The sequence below is a fragment of the Microcebus murinus genome, chromosome 1 (assembly GCF_040939455.1).
Source record: "Microcebus murinus isolate Inina chromosome 1, M.murinus_Inina_mat1.0, whole genome shotgun sequence".
In the NCBI taxonomy this organism is placed as follows: Eukaryota; Metazoa; Chordata; class Mammalia; order Primates; family Cheirogaleidae; genus Microcebus; species Microcebus murinus.
This window is the reverse complement of record NC_134104.1, coordinates 55,304,568-55,326,191: the sequence shown is the minus strand read 5'-3', so window position 1 is coordinate 55,326,191 and position 21,624 is coordinate 55,304,568. Positions and strand designations below refer to the sequence as shown.

General features: G+C 41.1%; 1 protein-coding gene across 1 annotated transcript in view; it reads right to left on the bottom strand.

The window, feature by feature from the left end:
• PLCXD2 (phosphatidylinositol specific phospholipase C X domain containing 2) overlaps positions 1 to 16,409 on the bottom strand; it is a 50,793-nt gene extending 34,384 nt beyond the window's left edge. Inside the window, exon 1 of the mRNA XM_012787432.2 lies at positions 15,702 to 16,409. Coding sequence (XP_012642886.1) covers positions 15,702 to 15,864 — 163 coding nt within the window. The 5' untranslated portion in view covers positions 15,865 to 16,409. The remainder of the gene's footprint in view (positions 1 to 15,701) is intronic.
• Between the last annotated feature and the right edge of the window lie 5,215 nt (positions 16,410 to 21,624).

The window sequence follows — 21,624 nt, the reverse complement described above, 5'->3', positions numbered from 1 at the left end:
CCTGATCTGGTTTGATCTCTGCCATAATCCTGCAGGGTGGTGATTACTTGCATTTTACAAATGAGGAAACTGAGGCTCAGACTGGTTTTGCAACTAGTTCAAGGTTGCAAAGATTGCATGTGGCTGCCTGGGACAGAAACCCAGGTCTGTCAGACTCGAATCCACACAAAGATATCTTAGGAATGCTGTTATTGCTTCTGTATCCTTACTGATGAAATAAGTCAAATGCATTGCTCATTTACTTCTGATAACATGGTGATCACAGGGTTTGTCTTTAGAGCCAAATGCCTGGCCCTCACCCCAATGCAGAAAAATTGATGGAGAGATGAAAGCTATTTTAGATTTTGTAAAGACCTAAAGAATTTCTATGTAGGGACACATGAGGGCACTCTAACCTTCTCTCAGTTGAGGAAATATTTTCTTTGCAATTCCACAGTTCAGAGCCTTGAATCCCAGTGCCAGTTCTGCTCTCATTACTTGTGTGAACCTGGGCTTACAAGTTCATATGTGGAGCTCAGTTTTCCATTTGTAAACTCAGGAAGGTGGGTGAAAGAAGACTTAGGGTCTTTCCTATATTAAGAATTGTATAATTCCACATAGCATCAGCTCATTAAAGGAATTTATGATGCTATTTACCACGGACTATTAATCACTGCAAAGAAATAATATGCTTCTTTCATACTTGCCATACTTAAACAGAAAATGTGCTTATAGATTTAACTCATCAAATTTGCAAAAAGCAAATCCTCGCTAAGCCTGAGGTGGTATTTATTTCCTTTTGGCTCATTTGGGAATTTTATCGAATTTCTGGGGATGCTCTTTACCCTCACACAGATTCACAGCAACCATCTTCTGTCGGCTAGGCTTGGGTCTGCTCTACATTGGCTGGTAGGTCACTGCTTGATTAGCATTTATGTGACAGTTACTTTACTCCAAAGGCTGGTGTTTCATTGCTTTGTGGGCATTTTTATGAAATCTGTTGTGGGGGCTTTGGAAAATGAAAAACCACCTTCATAGTCACCTAGCTTGGGAGGAGTTTTTCTCAGGGTAGGGTTGTTTTAAGATTCATTTGACAAACTGAAGAATGGCTGAGATGCAGGGAAGTTTCTCAGCTGGATCCTCTCAAGGACAAGAAAGGGTCTTTTCTCTTTCCTGTAAACGAAGGACTAAGCCAGGTGCTCTGACAGAGAAAGGGGAAAAAGGAGGAGGGAAAATCCAGTAAGTAGCAGTCTAAATTACATGAAATGATAGGTTTAAAGGAAGTTTGTACTTTACACACAGCAGGGAAAGTGAATGAAAACACACCCCACCCTTGAAGACCGATGTTCTGAGAGCTCACACGCCTGCTAAAGCCTCATGCTGGTCTTTCCGTACAGAGGCAGAATAGAAGCAGAAAGAGTTTTTCTCTGACAGAGCCTTGCTGGGTGATTACTACACAGACCACTTAAACCACTGGGCTGCTTTTGTTCTGAGTCAATAAAAAGCCTTCTAGATGTCTGGTCTTGAAAAATAAAAGTGACTTGTTCAGCCGGAACAGGTCAGCAGGCAGTCCTTCAAGCATAACCGTCCTCATGGGTGCTTGTGCATTAGAGTCCTGGCATGGAAGCAAATGGCCTCAGATGGAAAACCACTCTTTATTTTAACCAACAAAAGAAACTGAAGTTAAAGCCCAACACTGGGTCAATCTCCAACTCTATAAATGTCTTTTATTAAAATGCAGTTAAATGAATTTGGCAAGATCTAGTTTTTACAATTTTAGTATTATTATTATTTTTGCAATCTGCTTAACCTCTTTGTGCCTCACTTTTTTCATTTATAAAAAGGGGATATATAAGAGTGCCTACATCACTGGGTTGTTGTAGGATTAACTGGGTTAATATAAACAAGTAGAGAATCATTTTGGACACCTACTAAGTGCTATATAAGTGTTGCATAAGTAAGCTATTCTTCGTCTGCATCTATTATTATTATTATCATATTTGTTCTTATTTTAAAGTTTGGGGAAGCCTTTGAGAAGACTTTGCAATGCTATAATGTAACGCAATACTATAAAATGTCATATGATTTTGACTTACCCTAGGCATTATTACTTGACTTGCTATATGTCCTAGTTTCTCCTTAACTAGAAATATTCTGTTTTTTAATAATCTATTTTTTATTTAAAAATATTTGATATTTCAAGATTCCATGTCTCTCTCCTCCTCCTCCCCTCCACTTTTTTGTAAGGTGCTTATTCTGAACCAGACACCAAGTCTACCAACATGACAAAACAAAACTGTATATAGCAGAGGGACAGCAAACAGTCCCAATAGGGTATACTGTGTCCTATAATGGCGATGTGCAAAGGTGACACCTGAGCTGAACTGTAATTGGCCAAGCAGAGAGGAGGGTACATGTCAGAAGGAGGGTGTTATGGTGGAGGAAACAGCATCTTCAAAGATTGGAGTCATAAAAAGGACCATGTATTTTCTTTCAGGGTTTTCTTTAGGCCTTAAAGTGTCACTGGCTTCGCATGGTCTATAATACAAAGCGCCAAATGCTCACCATGACACTGAAAACCTTTTTTGACCTAGCTTAAGTTTATGTTTCCAGACCTTTTCCATTCCTTTCTCCTGTCACTCCTACAGGTAGCTATGGCAGCCCTTCTCTTCCCCGAAGGTGCCCTCATTTTCCCATCTCTGATTTCCTGCATTTGCTTCTCCCTCTCTAGAAAGCCCTTCTTGCTCATGTTGAGACCCTAGCCATCTCTCCCAGCCCAGCCCGCAGGCGCCCTCTTCTGCAAAGCTGTTCCTCTGCTCACATCTGGAAGTAACCTCTCCTTTTTCAGGTCCCAGCACAGATGATGGCACTCACCTCACTCTACTTGTACTGGCTTCATTTGTACTCTTGCCTACAAGACATACAAACGGCATCTTATTCATTTAAAAAAATCCTAAAGTATTTACCATGATATTAAGTACATGTTAGGTAATCAAAAAGGATGGTTGATAATAGCAGTTATATAGAAAACATTTATTTCTTCTGTGCTAGGCGATATTCTAATCACATTGCATGTACTATCTTATTTAATTCTAAAACAACTTTGTTGTGTAGTAAATAATTTAATCTTACTCAAAGAGAGGTCTGGTCTTTGCTCTTGCTCCTCCAGGATGTAATCTCTTAAGCCCCTGGAATGTACGGCCTGACAAAAGTGTCTTTATTTACTGGGGGGTTTGGGGCCACACCAGAAAGTCTAAGGATGTGATTTATGTTGAGGACTTAACCTCTGAAGGGACTGGATCCTGAGGTCAGCTATGTGGAGGCCCAGTAAAGACTCTGGACACCAAAGCTCAGGTGAGCCTCCTGGTCAGCAACACTTCATGTGTATTGTCACATATTAACACAGGAGAGCCACGCTGTCTGTGACTCCACGAGGAGAGGACAGCTGGGAGCTCCACATTTGGAAATTTACTGGACTGGGCACCTGGGCTGATCTTCCCTCAGCTGATTTTAATCTATAGCGTTCTGTGGTAATAAATAGTAATAATGAGTATAACAGCTTTCAGTGAATTCTGTGAAATCTTCTAGCAAATTATCAAGCATAAGGATGATCTTGAGGCCCCCAAACTTACAATTGGTGTCAGAGTGAGTGCGGTCTTATGGCTTATCCTTCCTCTAACTTTGTACTTGTGAAGTAGCTACTATAATTATCCCCATTTTACAGATGAGAAGAATAAGGGACAGAAAGGTTAAGCATTTTACTCAAGGTCACATAACTAGTAACTAGGATTTGATCCTACATAACTTAACAGCAGAACTCATACCCTTAACTCCTTCTCTATCCTGCCTCCTATGTGAATAAAAATTAAAGATAAAGATAAAAAGTTTTAAGAACAGACATAACAATGAACACGTGTCCTTAAATGCTGAAGATATAATGTAGCTTTTATAGAAAAACATCTTGTATTACAACTCAGGTATTTGATCTCAACAAATATTACTATCTTGACAAATACTTTGGATGTGAACAGATGATAATTATGTATGTTAAAATATTTGAGGCCTGAGCTAAGAACACAATAATTTACAAAGTTATATATGAGAAGTCAGCATTATGGATATTGAATATAGTGGAAAATTTATGTTAAAAACCCCAAAAACTCTTATAGTCCTTGGGAATAATCTAATTGTCTCTAGCCCTTTCATTTTAATTATCTGTACATGACCCAGCTCACAATCATTAGTCTGTGCGCTCACCTGACTGAAGCAAACTTACCTGCTCTTCCTTTGTGTTTCCACTGCATTTCATTTACACTTGGTGGATTTAGGATACTGGGTAGTATTTATCTCCATATCTGTCTCTGCCGTCTGACTGTCCATATCTCCATACTTAGTTCCTGGCATTTAGTAGGAACTGAATATATCTATATTGATAAATGCAAGCATGAATACCTGAATGAACAGATGTTTACAGAGTTGCCTAAGGCTGGTAAGCCTAGGTCTCCAAATCCTTCTCCAAACTTCTTTTTGGCCCATCCATCCTCTTTAAACAGGTAGAGTTCACTCTCTACATCTTTTCACCCCTTGTACCTGTTAACTCCCAGCTACATTTATTTCCATTTGTCCTTCTAGCTTGAGTTATCTGGGTCAATGAAGAGGTATGTGTTGGAAAACAAAGAGGACAATGTTAGCAGGAAAGGATGCTAATGGAGCAACTGTAATAAAATACTGCATTGAACAATTTAAAAATAAAAGTCTCAGAGAGTATATTTCCTGCAACTCATGCCTGCCCAAATTATCTTCTAATAACATCTCCTTGGGGCCTCCAATCTCATACAACTGAATTAGGTCCTTGGGAAAAATGCAACATTTGTGAAGAACTTGACTCCCTATTAACAAGTGGAGAAAGGCTGAGGCATCTTTAGGATATACAAAATTAGCCATCATGAGTCTACGATAACATCTTTAAGACTTCTTGCCAACCCAAGGGGATAAAATTCACCTATGAGGCCTGATTATTTTCCATGAGGCATATGGGAGGCTGTTAATAATAACCATAAAACTGCCTGCAAAATCTGAGAGGGCCATGTGGCCAATTTAATTTTTAATCAGTTGCCTATTGAATTTATAATTATTCACAATGCAACAAAGCAATTGTGTTAGGCAGAACACTTGGAAACAGAGGATGTCGATCAACTTACTCTTTTTCACGTGGTGAGAAGCCCAGGGGAGGACAGACATTGGCCTGGAAACCAAGAGAGCTAGTCCTGGTCCACCCCCAACAGGCTGGGGAGGGGGGTTAGAGAGAATTGGAGTAAATCAGAGGTTTTTAGGGTACTTTTCAGTCCTGGGATGCTTTCAAATAAAGTGCTTGTGTATAAAATAAATGCAAGGAGAGCTTCTCTAATAAAATCTTCTCCCCCGCCATCTCCACCCCTGGCCCTGAGGTAGCTGGAGGGACAACTAAGGGAGTATCACCTCACAACTCTGCAGGGGCCATGGGTATTCCATTGCACTAGATATTCTCCAGGTTGAAGGGGTTTCGATCCCATGTATGGAAGGCATTTTAAAGCCCTCTCCATATGGATGGGTATCTGTTCTCTTCTGAAGGATCTTCTTTTCCTCAAGTGTCCAAGAGACCCCAATACCTACCCCCAAAGATATTGTATAGATAATTCACTAATAAGAAATGCTTCTTCCATTCTGCTAATGTGCATCTTGCTCTGTCTCTGAACAGATGGCATCATCTTTTGTAAAGTAACCCCTCACAAGGGGCACTTGGTTATCCCCTGATGAGCTCTCAGATAATCTTATTTTCTTTAACAACCTTTTAGTTTGTAACACAAAAGAAAAAATGATGACAAGATTCAGGGAAAACCAGGGAAATGTTCAAGGTAGAGGGAAAAGTTATATTAAACTGAATATTCTACTACAGAATTCTTTTGCTTTTATTGAGCCTCTTTGAACAATCTGGCATTGTTAGTATGTGACATAAATGGTGTTTGATGATTGTGGTGAAGCAACTAGAAGTTTCCATTTTACAGCTGGTTTGTGGTATGGTACACACAGCTAACACTACACACACCCTGAGCTGCCAACAGGGTTGGGGAGCCACTTAAACAAGAAATGAGAGAATTCACACAGAACGGGTTGGAACACTAGACACTAGAAGAGCCCATGAGGGGTCACCTCTCAGGGACTAGAAATTCAGGACAGATTTCCTAAAAGAAGTACAATCTTAGTTGAAATAAAAAAAATTTTTTTTTAAATGAGGACATCTTTAACTCAAACCATATGATATTGGATATAATAGTAGCTGTGGGTGAGGGTAGAAGAAGAAGTGTGAAATGTGAGATTTAGCTCTGAAATTATTTCCATGGGGCACTATCTATCCCCCTCTCCCAATTCTGAAATGTGCCATGGGTACCTTGAACTCCGCACGCCCCAGACCGAGCACATCCACTTCCCTCTACCACTCGCAAACCTGCTTCCTCTCCAGCATCCACATTTCTGGGAATGCCACCAGCTTCCTCTCCCCTTCCAAGCCTGTTGCACTGTCTTTTTCTACCCTCCAGCTAATTGCCAAGTCCTGTTGACCACTCCCTCCTAAATAGCTCCTTAGTCTGTCCCTTTTCCTTTGTCCACGCTGCCACTGCCACTCTCCTCCAGGGCGGCAGCACCTCCCACTTGATGACGTCAGCAGCGGCCTTAACTGGTACCAATTCCAGTACTTTGGTGCTGCAGGCAGAGAGATCTTTCCAAAACACCAAGTTGACCTTGCCTGCAAGCACCAAGTTTGCCTGCTTAAAACCCTTTCCACTCCTGTTCAGGCAAAGTCAAATCACTTTAACATGACTTGTTAGACTTCCAAGTAACTGGGCACTTACCCCTGACACTCTCCTCCTTGCAACCTATGGTACAACGATAATGAATTCTTTTGGTTCATTAAATGGGCCATTCCCTCTCTTCAAGATGATCACCCATATTATTTACTTTCCTAGAACACTGTTGCCCTGTTCCTGTTGCCCTGAGGACTTGTTTCCCATGTGTTCTTCAGAGTTTAGTTTATTCACTTTCTCCAGGAGGCCTCCCTGGTTCCTGAGTCTCATTAAGATGCTCCTGGTATATTCTTCTTTCAGCAGTAACCTATCCCTCTCCAATCATCCTACAGAGCACACTGTGCTGTAACAGCTTGATTAAATGTCCATTTCTCCAACTAGACCGTAAGCTCTTTGAAGGCGGGGACCATGTCTGTAGCGATCATCACTGAATCACCAGTGCCTGGGAGAAGACCTGGCATATGGGAGGAAATCAACACACGTGCTGAATAGAGTGAAAGAAACAATGAGTGTCTCATCTCACCCCTAGTGTTCCTACTAACGATGGGTCATTTTGTTTCACTTTACTCTTATGCAGTTGTCTGAAGGGCTTTCTACCCGCTCCTGCCCCAGTCTTTCAATGGCTGCACTTTGCCTTCAGGATAATGTTCAATCATGACATGGCATATTCCAAGGCCCATTAGGATCTAGTTCCTGCCTACTTTCCAGCCTTTTCTCTACTCCTTTCTTTAAATGAAATCTGTGCTCTGGCCACATCGGACTGCCCAGGTCTCCTCGGGGTCACCATGATCTCTCTCACCTCAGTCCCCTGCATTGTGACACTCTTCCCTCCACCCATAACCTCGTTATCTCCTACTTGCTCTTCATGACTCAACCCAAGGGTCATTCTCTTCCTGGAAGTCCAATCAACCAAGCTCCCCTCCTCCAGTAACAGAACTGAGTATTGGGTTTTTAAGTGCTACAGTACCCAATGCGTTCTCTCTACTGTGTCTGAATTTTGGCTTTCTTCTAAGATCATAACTCCATGAAGAGTAGAGAAAAGAATCTTGTTCATCCCTGTAATCAACTCCTCTAACACAGTACCTGGCGTAAAAGGGTGTTCAGTAAATATCTTTTGAATTAATGATTTTCCTTTCAATGAATATAATTTTTTTTATATAGGAAATGAGAACCAAAAAAACCAAAACAGGCACTGATTTTTTTTTTTTTTTTTTAGCTAAATTAATGCAACATGCTCATATAATGCTTGTGGCAATCCCTGTGGGCACCTCCTGCCAGGACGATGACCTAAACTCATACCCAGGGAGGACATACGAGAATGCTGTTTTCACCCTTATTTGTGTGGCAGAGTCAGGGGGAAAGGGCATCTGGTTTCAATTACACTTTAAAAAAATACTGCTTTCCATATATAAGCATTCAAATTATACATGTTCATAAAATATTCATTTCAGTCTAACAAGGTCTAGGAATTTTTCAGTTCCACCATTACGGCAGACTACTGCCGCACTCCAAGACATTTGCATTACAGTGCATAAGTGGGTCCTATTTTTTTCCTTTATTTTTACCTTGTCAGGTCTGCACAGAAACAAAAAACTGTTGTATTTTGAATATTAAATAGAATATTAAATAAATATTAAAATATAATGTAATAATATAAAATAAATATTCTATTTAAAATATTAAATTTTAAATAGAACATTCTTTGAGAAGAAATGATACTTTACAGCCAGCAGTTCTAGAGTAATCGTTTTTTTTTTTTTTATAAAAAAATAAATCCTATTATTTTCTTAGGAATTTTCAGCTGCTTGGTAGACAATGAATGCGTGAAAGACCGTCTAAACTATCATAGATGATACAACCTAAACATCCCCCTTAGAGCAATGAAGGCCTTTATGGCTCAACCTATTTTATCTTAGAGTTACCTAGTGATCTACTAATGTAATCCTCCCATGTACTGCTTGATCCTCACGGTGTTCTGCAATATAATCCAAATTCCTATTGATGTTTAACAACACGAGAGAAAAGGTGGAAGGACTCCTGCTTAACCACATGTGTAAATACTATAACAAATTGAGTCATAGATCTCCTCCACCTAAATTTGGTTCTTGATGTGTGTTCAAATTCTTTTCACACACACAAACACACCCACCTATTACAACATCTATAAATAATCACTCCTCTGCAGGCCTGGTTTCAAACTCTAATTAGGGTTGCTCAGCATTTCCAAAGTAGTTTGTGATTTTCCCAGAGGCAAAGTTACAGGATGCTAAAGCATTTCACCAACATTATATTGTAGTGTGCCTGGGTTCCTAAACTCCCAGAGGCAGGAAAGCATTATGGAGGTGACCTGTCATATCTAGTGGAGTTTTGTAAAATCATGTGTTGGAAACCAGCTCAACTCCTCAGCTTCAGAAGCAAGTCTGAGAGAGGAGCATGCAGGTGAAAGCAACACGCTCCTAGGGTCTGCAGTGTCAGTGGGCATATTTTGTAGGCCATTTATGAAGGGTAAACAACAGCAGGTAGTAGAATTTGGGCCCCCTTTAGGGTGTGGCTAAGGTTGTAGCTAAGCCTCTGTGCATATGGGTGTTGGGTGTGAGGACATGCAGGCCAATGCATGTATTTGGAGGGATGATGAAGCTATTCCAACAGCTGGGGAAAGAGTTATAAAGTATATATACAGATTTGTTCGAAGGCAAGCATTTTGTAATATTTCTACTCTTGAGCTGGGAACAAAATGACTGGGTCAGGAGGACAAGTGATCAGGAAATGAGGAGAGCAGAGCAGAGTAACAATATGGTCCTGTCACAGATAGCTGAGTTTTTCCCAAAGGCTTCGGAAGTCTGGACATGAGAAAGTTTGACAGCTGAATTTGGCATGTATGGACAGAGTAAATAACTACAGAGGATTTTCTAGCTCTCTTGATCAGCCACCATCATAATGCATTGAAGACTCCCTTGGTACTCTCATCCCAATCCTCCGTGTATCCGTCTCTTAACGCTAAAGCCCCCTCGAGGAGGTGACCATACAAGTTACTGTAATCTGATCAGACAGAGAACACTGAGTCACATGGCTTAATTAGACAGGCAGTTCCCTAACTAGATTGTAAATTGCCTGAGGGTATGAACTATATCTTACACCTCGTTTTTGTTGTCCATTCCGGCACAGGCTTTCAATAAATGCATATTGTGACTGAATTTTAAAAAGTGCTTATTTTGTGCCAGAAAGCATGCTATATGAATTCGTATATTTAATTCTCACACTAAGCAAATGAGGTAGTGCCATGATTGTGTTACAGAGGAGGACATTGAGGTAGAGAGAGTTTAAACAACTTGCCCAAGGTCACGCTGCTTGTGAAGGGCAGAGTCAGAATCCAAATCCAGGCAGTCTGGCTCTAGCATTCATATTCTTAATCAATCCATGATCCTTCTTTTTAGATTTATATGATTCCAGAATTCTTTGTAGCTTTTGTGTGATTTGGGGAAGGGAGAGACCTAGGGAAATGATGAGCCTTCTTAGGAGAGAAACCTTATAGTGGGAACACCAAAGTCATAGCCTCTTTTTATGCTTAACCATGGCCACCCAGACCAAAAAAAAAAAAAAAAAGAGAGAGAGAAAAAACAAAAATAAACTATACCCATTCAAGTAACCATTTTGGTCTTATATGACTTTTTTTTTTTTTTTCTGATTGAGTCAGCCATGGTAGATTCAGGTTGGTCCTTGGTTTCCCACAACCTGAATCTACCAATCTTCCAAACCCTGCAGGAGAATGGATTTGTTCTAGGGCCAACTCATGGGCCAACCAAAACTTCTTGTTACACAATTTATTTTGTATCCTTTTAGGGTGGTCCCCAAATCTCTTTTAGAGGCACCAGACCTGGCCCAACTTCCAGGAGCAGGACCCGAGTAATGACCCCTTCATCCTGCCCTGCTAGTGAGTTTTGCTCCACGTCACACAAGTGGGAAGAGAGTGTGGGGCCACTGGGAGAAGACATATAGAAATCACCAAGTGGGCAAGGGTAAAACTGCATGGGAAGAAAATAGGAGTCCACAAAGGCAGAAAGGACGAGATGGGGATGATCAGCAGCAACATGAGAACGGGAACTGGAGAGCAGCGAGCAGCACGTGGGAAACGCTGACCCTGGAAAGGAAAGGCTGGTGAATAGGTCAGGTCAGTGGAAGGAAGGCAAAGCAGGGAACAAAAGATGAGAGCAGATACAGGCAGCAGCCAGGCGGGAAAGACAAGAAGCTAGAGAAGCTCAAATTTGACAAGGGATGAAGGAAGGCAGAAGGGATGCTGGGTGATGGAATTATTTCTAGGAAAGAAGTTACTCTGCTTCTGACTCTTCTGATCATTTCACTCTGTCTCAGTATTTTCATTTCTAATGGGGCTCAGTGATGAGCCTTACTGAGGGCTTCAGGAATACTATGCATAAAAACAAAGAATAGATTAGAAGATTTTCATACGAATTTATGTGGCTGTTTATTTATAAAAGGCGAACCTAACCAATCTGTGCAGTTCAGCTTTAGTAACAATGGAAAAGGTGGTGCCCACAGGCCACTTTTCCAGCGTGCTTACCCTGCAGTTCCACTCGTTCCCTCGACAGTTGCCAATGGCTGAACTGCTTCCTTCGACTAGGATTTAGGACATAGGGAAATAAGTCATATTCTCTGTCTGCAAGTTGTTCAGAGACCACGGGAAAGACAGACACTTAAAAATAACAATGTGTTGAGAAGTGCTGTGAAAAAGATACTGTAACAGGTACACGGAGGTATAGGAGAGGGCAGCCCCTAGCCATTTCCCACTCATACCCCCATCCATTAGCTCAGTTGGTTAATTTCACCTGGAAAGCCCCTTTCCCAGCCCTGATCCCCAAGCCACATCTGTCAAAGTCCTGACCCCTCTTCAAATCCTAGGTCAGATGTCATTTTCGTGCTAAATTAGTTCCTGATCTTAGAAGCTGGAATTAATCTTTCCATTCTACGTGCTTCTATAACACTATTTATATCTGTATTTTAACATTTCTCTCCATTAGTTCCTTTTCTAAAACTATGTATGATGAAGGTATATATATATACACACACACACATATATATATACACACACATATATATACACACAGATATATATATATATACACACATATATATGTATATATATATATGTGTGTGTGTGTATATATATATATATATCATTAGATCATAACGTTCTTTGATAGTAGGGTTGATACCTGATTCATCCTTGGGTCTCCCACAGGCCTGAGCATGGAAGTTTATTAAAACACATTTAAGGTCTAATGAGGTACAAGTACATTTAGATCCATTAATCTGCAGCCTCTTTTAGGATACTGAAGTGAGTGCCCTCTGCTTCATTCTGGCAATCGTAAGTCCTTGTATGCACATGCCAAAAATAATTTATTGTTTTGAAGAGGCATAAAAGAAATGACCTTTAGACCTATATGATCCAATCATTCTTTCCATCTCTTTCTATAAATTTGAACAAATAACAGGCAACAAAACAAAAACCTCAAATTAATTAAATAATTTTTAATCTGAAAATGACTCTATTTCATTTAATCCAACATCTTAATTACAAGTGAAGAAACTATGTCCTGAGAAATTCAGATACTTCTTCGATATCACACAGCAAGAATCAACAACAAATTTTAAGACCCTTAAGTTCAAGGCTCTTCCCAATAGACCAAATAGTTTACCTTTAATAAAAAAGAAAGAGCATGGTTAATAAAAAAAGGAACAACACTAAAATATACAGAGAAAAAGAATTCATTGAAAAGCAATATACACTACAGAAACAAATTTTCCTATCAGTTTATTTGTCTCCAGAGAAAATCATGCTTTCACTAACATCAGTGAAATGTCTGTAGAAGTTTAAATATTTAATTTAAAAATCTGACTTTTGTAGTTTCCAGATCCTTTACCCTATGGACATCAAATGATTCTATAAAGTGAGCAATTAGCATTATTCTGAGGTTCTTTTCCCAGATATTTCAATATTTTTGGGTGGCATTGGTCATTAACAGGTGTTAGTAACAGTTGTGGAAGGAAAATAATACATCAAGGCTCTGTTCAGAGGTGCAGATTCACATATGTTCCCTCCCATCATGACTTAGGCAAATGCAGCAGGTGCACTCAAATCTGACATAGTTTACTCCATCCCAGTTCTGCTATCGTTGCTTGACATCCTGCCTTTTCCCTGCCCTCGCCCATGTCCCACTGCCCTGTCCCCATCCTGACAGATCTGACCTATTCTTACAGACACCCCAATTGAGCACATGAGCACGCACACACACACAAACACAGAACAGGTTGACGCACTATATTCGAATTGAAAACTTACAGAGTTCCAACTCTAAATGTGTATATACATATATATAGAAGACTTACTGGGTTCCAACTCTAAATATGTGTGTGTGTGTGTGTATGCCAGATATGTAATATGTATACATATAAGTGTCTGTCTATATATAATTACTCGATAAAGACTGCCTAGTTTTAAAAATTCTCTCATTCACTGTGAAGGATGGTGTGTTAGAGAACACCCCCACTGCTCTGCACTTCACAAGGACCCCTCTGGGGCACAGGGACAGTGCATGGGTTTGGCAGCTACATGAGGGCTTAACTACTTGTTCTGCCACTTACTACTTATGTGATCTTTAGAAAATTACTTAACCTCTCTGAACAATGATTTCCTTTATTTCTAAAAGGAGGATGTTAATACCTACTCCATGGAGGTGTTAGGGTTTAAGGTAATGCGTGCCATGGGTGCTATGTGGTAGTGCTCAGTTAATAACAGCTACTGTGATGACAGTGACCATAAGAGGGAGGAGGAGGAGGGGAGATGGTGGCCCCCACTGTCTGAATGCCTTCTGTATTTCAGAATTTCTCGGCAAGGCTGGGCAGAACTTGACTGCTAGTCTTTATCTGAGGAGTATCAAGCTCGAGATGGAGATAGAAGAACCAGCTGGGGATTCCATGAATGGTTAGCATTTAATATGTGATTTTTCTGTCTTTAGCTTACATATACATACACTTAATGTCACTTCCACTGCTGGGAAAAGGGCGTTTCACAGTGGTGAACTCAGCATCTTTTGAGGAGTCAAGGCCATTTTTTTTCGTTTTGCTTAGCAGGACTGGACTACACAAAGCTGGGTGAACAAATTCTTGTGTCCCCCACGATGGCTAATCATAGAATTTCCAGTTTCAGCAGCAGGCCCTGGCTATTTGCTCCCTCCCCCCATCCCCACCTGCCCCAGCAATTCTAGTAACTGTGAGATACCCTATAGATCACAGAACAAATGCCCAGCTCCTTCCTGGAGTCACAGAGTCAGAATACACTGCCAAGCCACTAGCAGAGCTGCTTGCTATGGTCTGGGCTGTCCAAAGTACAAGGAAGGAGGAGCCCCAACCTACCCTGCACATGACCTGAATGACAGCCATTTAGAGCCTGCCGAAGATGCCATTCTGTTTGCAAACACACATACCTGCCATATCACTCAACAAAATAATTCCATCAGAGAGCCTGAAGGCAAATGACTAATGTCAAAGGTGGCCCATATATCATTTTGGTGATGGCTCCACAAGCGTCAATTAAACATGGAAAAGACCTGTTCTGAAGCATGCCCATCTGTCATTTCCTAAGGAGCTGTAGTAAATGTCTGGTAAAATGTAAGTAAATGTAAGACCATATCTATAAAGAAATTTAGCAGTCCTCTCTTTGCTCAAAAGCAATCAGGTCCTGTGAGGACAATGAACCTGGAAGATCTCCAAAAGAAGAGGAAAGTAAAGAAAAGCCTGCATTTGAAGCCAGCACTGCTTTTCCTCATACATAGAAAGCAAAGATCAGGATTTGCATGAGGTCATCTCTTTAAGCACCAAAAAAGCAGACTGGTCCAAGGAATGTTTGGGAGTTTGTCTGGCAGTCTAGGGGTGAACTTCAATTGTTATGTCTCCAAATGAGAGAAGGAATTGGCAGTATTCCATCCCCTGCTGCTAGGAGTGCTTTCCAAGTATCAGCACTGTAGGACTTTGCTTAGTACGCTAGGCCAAGCTCACTGCCCTAATATCCTTCCCTAGAAATGATACTTTAACTACCTTTTGAGTGGAAGGAAGAGGACACATCTAACAAATGATATCAACATAGAAAACCTCCAGTAGAGAGGTTTTAGCACAGTGGCTGGAACAGAAGTGCTTTTCAAGGCTTTTCAAGGCTTTAGTTCTAGATCAGTCAGGCAGACACCTGTATATATTTAGACAAAGCTTCAAACACCACAACCTCATCACACCTAATGACTGCCTGTGATGAGATCTTGCATTCTCTATTTCTGGCTTTTCCAACAACAAAAATATGTGTCTTTATAATCAGTTCTGATTCTGAACCTATTCTCTAGTTCTCTATTGATTGTTTGTTTCTTTCTCCAATATACAAGGTCAGATAAATGAGAAAGGAAATATTTCTCAATTTTAATTTTGATCCAGATCTAAAAGTGCTAATGGCTTTTTATTCATTACCCTTGATTTCTCCTTTTTCCTTTAAGTGATTCAAGTAAATGTGCCTCTCACATACCCTGGCCCCAACATCAAGAAGGATAATATTCTTAGGATGAGGCTATCAAATGTAAACAATACCAAACGAACAAAAAATCGCAAGCAAAAACAGCAGTGCTTCCATTCTCCTGAGTCCCTTAGCCAATGATGCAGTGTACTTAAATCTCTTTAAAGCAGCTGCTTCAGTGTTAGGTTTTTGGTTTGGAAATAAAAAAGGGTCATTGACAATTTCTCAGCACAATAGAAAAGCAACTCAACCCATTAATAACACTAAAATGGCAGAATTAAACACAGTGGGAACAAGTAGGAATAGAAGAATACCTGGGATTGCCAGATTGGAAAGGGGGAGGTTGTGGAGGTGAGGGGGCAGCGAGGCCATCCAGTCGGCATTGCAGACCTCCGATGATGTCTTTGTCCCGCTGGGGTTGGGGGAGCAGATGGTCCCCATTCTGAGTTTCCTCCTTGCCTTCCTAAGTGCTAGCATCCCTCTTGTCAACAAATTGGCCAGTCTCAGCCCAGTGCCACTCACTCAGTGATCATCACTTCTCGGGCTCTGTAGACATTTCAGAGCCACCTTTGTCGCGACAGTCTTTCCAAACCGGCTTTCTGGCCGGGAGAGGGGCAAATAGGTGGTTCCCTACTCCCCAGCACCCGCAGTCCCTACCCTCTCCGGCCCAGCCTCTGCTGCGCTCCCTTAATCTGCTCAGTCCCTGCTTCGTTAAACTTCTTACGTTCCCCTCTGGAGACGGGGGAAGGTAGGCCCCTAGAGATAAATCTTACAGAAACTGAACGTCCGAGGAGCAGCCACGCCCGGAGCCACTCACACGACAGGTGCCCACACAGCAGCACACAGACATGCCTGTGGGTCTGCACACATGTGTGCGACCGGGCGCAGCATCTCTGGCCTGATGTATGCTTCTATATATGTCACTGGGCTGGTTCATAGGCTGGACCTGCCTGAGGCTCCCTCCCTCCCCCGGCTCCTCCGCACAGACGCCCCCTGCCCTGTGGCTTCCTGAAAGGCACTCAGAAGTGTAACCGGCGGCACCCGACTCCCGGCAGCCCCGCCCCGCACTGCCGGGCAGATTTGCCGGGCTAGGCGGCCGGTGATTGGCCGCTGGCGGAGCGCGCTCCGATTGGCCGGCGCGCTCCGGGCTGCCCCTCTGTCCCGCTCCCACGCCTCCGCTGCTCCGCAGTCTCCTCCCCCGGTTACTCCCGCCCGCCGGAACGCCGCCGCCGGCCGGGCTGTGCTCGTGGAAGCTTGTGGGCTCCGGCCCCTCGACCCTCAGATGGGTCTTCTTTCTTCCATCCTTTCACAGTCTCCACTCAGATGTTCAACGCAACCACTAGGTTCCCTTCCTTCCTTCTTTCCCCTACACACACACACACACAGAGACGCACGCTCTGTGGCAATTACACAGAAAGCGTTACATTCATTGTCCGTAAACCACAGGAGCAGCAGAAACATGAGCGGTAAAGAAGCTGAGAAAGGCGCTGTACTGCATGTTTGTATGACAACATCAAGGACGGTTTGTGTTTCAAGCGTTACATAATTAAGATTCACCTACGAGCTACTATGCAGCAGTTCCTTGCTTATTCCCGTTTTACAGAGGAGGAAATAATGATACCTTACATTTGTATTGCCCTGTTGTTTGGAGCCCTCTTTCAAATTCCGTGTCCCATTTGCTTTCCGCAGTACCCCCACAAGCCGTGGACAGTCGCTGATCTGATCCCCTTTAATACGTGAAATGGAGTCTGGCACTGCATGGGGTGGCACTATTTGGAAATCCCAATTTGGTATGAGGTCCTCTAGCCTGGAGGCTTGCAGGCACACAAACCCATTTCCCTGCTTTCTGCAACTGTTTCCTATGCTTTCAAGTGGTACTTTTCCGTGGTCAAAACCACGGGGTCTCTGCTGATAGAGAACTTTGCACATTGAAAATCACAAGAATATCTTGGCAAATGGGCAAATCAAGAAAAGCACCCTGGCCTTAATGGCCCTGGAGGGTTTCAGGCCAGACAGATCCTCAATGACTCAGAAGAGCACTATGAGAGAAGGCAGTTTACCTGAGCTAAGAGAAGACTGAAGGCTCATACACAGATGTGTAGATCAGCTGACATTTAATCACCAAATGGTTCCATCTCATCTCCTGAACCCCATAATATTACCAGTCAGTTATTATTGTTTTTTTGTTTTTTTTGGAGGGGGAGGTGTCTAGAGGAGTATCACTTGTCAGTTAATTAAGTGTGTAATATTTATCATGTATCTTTTGATACTTAAACAGCAGTTCAATATAGTGCTTTTTTCAAGTATAACACAGTATATTGGCAATTTTTCATTAGGTGTTTAAGTAAACAAACGATGTTTTCGGTTTTTCCCTCACCATCCCAGAAAAATCACTTTGTGAAGGAATATCTTAAGATTTATTTCTGAATTGTCACCTTTCTGGGCTTCCTTTCAACTTGTAAAATATATATATTTTAAAATATCCAAAGATAAAGCTTTATGAAAGCTGCCTATGGCAAACAAAATGTGTGCTTTAATTCTACTGTGAAATGTTAATTTTAATGCTTTCCCCCCTATTTTCAGCTATTAATGGAAGAAGTGAGAATATTATAAAAAGAAAATATTAAACTTCAGAGACTTAGAGATATCACTGAGAACTTGAAAGCAAGAGAAGCAGAACCATTTCAGAATGAGATATTTTGCAACTCTATGGAGTTGGCAGCTTTTTCATTCACAACTACTTGATTTGCCCAAGAAAACAGTCCAAAAGGAAGGCAACAACCCTCTCTATATATTCCTGCATCAGTCCTGGAAAAACTCTTGCAGATTAAAGCACAGCATCTGATATAGCATTTGGCATATAGCAAGTGCTCAATAAATATTTGTTGGATGGAGAGATACTTGGTAAATGCTCTTGGTAAATGCTGTGCTCTACTGGGCTCTACACAGTGCCTTAGAGCAATGCTTTTAAAACTTTAATGTGTATTTCAGTCATATTCTGATTAAATTGATCTGAGGTGGGCCTGATATTCTGTATTTTCAACAAGCTTCCAGCCAATGCTGATGCTGCTTGTTCAGACTACACTTTGAGTAGCAAGGCCCTGAGAACAGGTCCATGTTTGATAGGTGGGAATATGCATTGCTTTTTCTCTCTCTTCCAAGGTTTTATAATATTTTTATATCGCTTTTATAATTAAAATACATTTATATTAATAATCTCAGCTAAATCTCTAAGAGAATACTTTTTCTGTCATATTATGTAATGGAAACCATATTATCAGTGGGATTTTTCTACTATGCCACAGATGTTTAGGAAAAATAATTTTTAAAATAAAAATTAATATTTAGAATTTGGATAGTTAATATTTCTATAATACTATTTATGAAACTTACCAAAAAGAGAGAAGTCAATTAATAGGAAGACTGAAATTTTACAGTTAATTTTATTTATTTTTATTTCAGAATATCATGGAGGTACAAATGTTTTGGTTACATGATTTGCTTTTGTGTAGTTTGAGTCACTTATGTCTGTGCCCTTCACCAAGATAATGTGAATTGTACCTATTAGGTGTGAATTTACCCACCCCCTCCTCTTCCTTCCCATCTTCTTGGTTTCTGTTGAGTTTTACTACTATATGTGTACATAGATATTGATCAATTAGTTCCAATTTAATTTTAATGATGAATTACAACTAAACAGAATATTTATTATATATAAATCATTCTGGTAGGTGCTAGGAATAGAAAAACAATTAAGGGATCCTCAGATTGTATATAATCCAGTAGGAAAGAGAAGCAAATATGTAAATTACAAATCATAATATGAGGCAGAATAAAGGGACAATGGAGTGGGGGGAGAAGAATTAAGGTAAACAGAGGGGGAAGACAGTAAAGAGGTATATATTTTGATGGGGGAGGGGTGCTTTATTAGAGGAAGTGGCATTCAATCCAGGTATTGAATTAAAAAATTTCTGCCTATGGAAAATGGATGTGTTCTAGGGGGTGGGGGGAGGATTGGAATAGGAGAGGCATATGTAGCTGAGAAAACATAAGCAAAGCAATGAAAATGAGTGGTAGGTATGAGAAATGGAATACTAGAATGGCATGTGGGCTAAGTGGAAAATATAACTCATTTACTCTCATTTAATCTTTACAAGAGCTCAATGAGTTAGGTGCTATTACCATTAGCATTTTACAAAGGGCACTGAGGCTGAGAGGCTACCTAACCCTGTCTAAGATCTCATAGTGGCATAGCTATGAGACCCAGGTTCTTGATCACTCATTGCATGTTACCTACTATTGTAAACCTGGAAAAGGCTGTTTATAACCAAAGCATATTAAAGAGTTTGCACTTTTTTTTCTATTGACAAAAGGGGTCATTGCAGGTTTTTGAAAAGGGGAGTAAAATGACTCACATTGTACTTTAGCAAGGTAACTATAGCAGAATGGAGAATGGTTGGGGAAAATGAGTCTTTCAGATAAATCACTGAAATCAATTATCTAAGTAGGAACAAGCAAAAAAATATGCAAAAGGCCTGGCACACAGACACTAAATACACAGCCTTTCTTGACTCTAATACTTACCTCCCCATCCTTACTTCATGCCTCCAAGGACCCATAATTCTAGGGCCTGAGTGGGAAGATTGCCTACCTCTGAAATTATTTTTCATCACTTGACAGCCTCATCAAACCATTCATCCATTTTTATTACATACAACCAAACCTGTTTCTAAAAATACATCTATAAATTGTGTTTTCTTTTATGGAATTTTCTTACCCATTATTTGATCAAGGAACCCCGAATTCCTGAAGAACTGACTACAGCCTTTACCCTCTCTTTGGAGACTCCATTATATTTTGGAGTGTCTACATTGTAAAAAATGGCTCCTTTTGTTTGGATTCATGTCATAAAGAAATAGTGGGGTCCCAAAGCAAATGCCTCAACAGCTGACCATTTGGGCACAACTGGTTGGCAGGATAAGCTAGCTGACCCAGATTGTACTTGACTGAAGGCACCTAAAGAGCCTCAAAGGCAGCATATTGACTTAATGATGTTGGGGCTGGGGCTGTGTCTGGCCCCCAGAGCTATGTGCAGCCTCACCACCCAGGCCATGTGCCAGATGGGGAAGGAGCAGACCCCACACAGAATCAGGATCCACTCAGACACATAGCTGGTCCAGGGACATTGCCCAGAGGTGAGTGAGGTTATACAATGCTTTGAGTTTCACAGTGGTGTCTCATTCACAATTTTTGTCTTTCTCTGGCTGGTAAGTGAGGTGGGTGGGGAAGGAATAAATGAAAGATTTGGGATGGAGTATAAGCTATTTTATTCTGTGGCCTCCTACCAGCAGAATTTACTCTTCATCATTCCCAGCCTCCTTTCCTCAGTTCAAACCCAAAACCCTGTGATAAGGATCAGAGTAAAGTAAGTGTCACCAGCATAGGTGGTGCTGGGGATCTCATGACAGCAGCAGCAATTCCTCCAGGAAGAGTGACATCATTGCAGCAACTGGGGACCTTCAGGATCCTCCCAAGAAAGAGAGGTACCAAGGTGCACTGTCTGGTGAACACATGATACACCTCACACATTCTTCACATTAGAGGCAGACTCAGGGGTTTGGGATCCAGTTATTTTGTTGATCAGGGTAGAGAGCCAGAGATCATTGTTTTGTTAGTTATTGTGACACATTCCCTGATTATACCCAGGTGGTGTATCCTTGGGAAACTGGGTAAAGGAGAAGCAGCAGCTTAAACAGGAAGTAGTGGTATTGATGTTACCTCATGCCCACCTGTATTCAGGGACCCAGAGCTGGAATTCTGTAACAAGAGACCAAAGTGAATGGTGGCAGTGGCCGGCTGTAAGACTGTTTCTCCCAGCTTTGGAAGCTCAGTGTTCAAGAAGAAACTCTATGCTTTTAAATGTATTGGACTTGAAGTTTTTCTGGTATATTTTAAAGAAAATTTCCTTTAACAACAAATTTCCTTTTTTTTTTCCTTTTTTTTATTAGAGATAAAAACAGTGGAGTTCCACTATAATACTTTTGAGAGGAGCTACTAACAAGTGATGATTATAAAATGTGTTTTAATATTCATTTATTCCTTCTACCACACCATATACCTGTACCCTCTTCCACTCCCTCTTCCCACTCTACCTCTAACTTCCAAAAAGGTAATTGAGAGACTGTAAAGGAAGGCCTCAGAGCTTTTGTTTTCCAACTAGCTAGCTAGTTAGTGGCC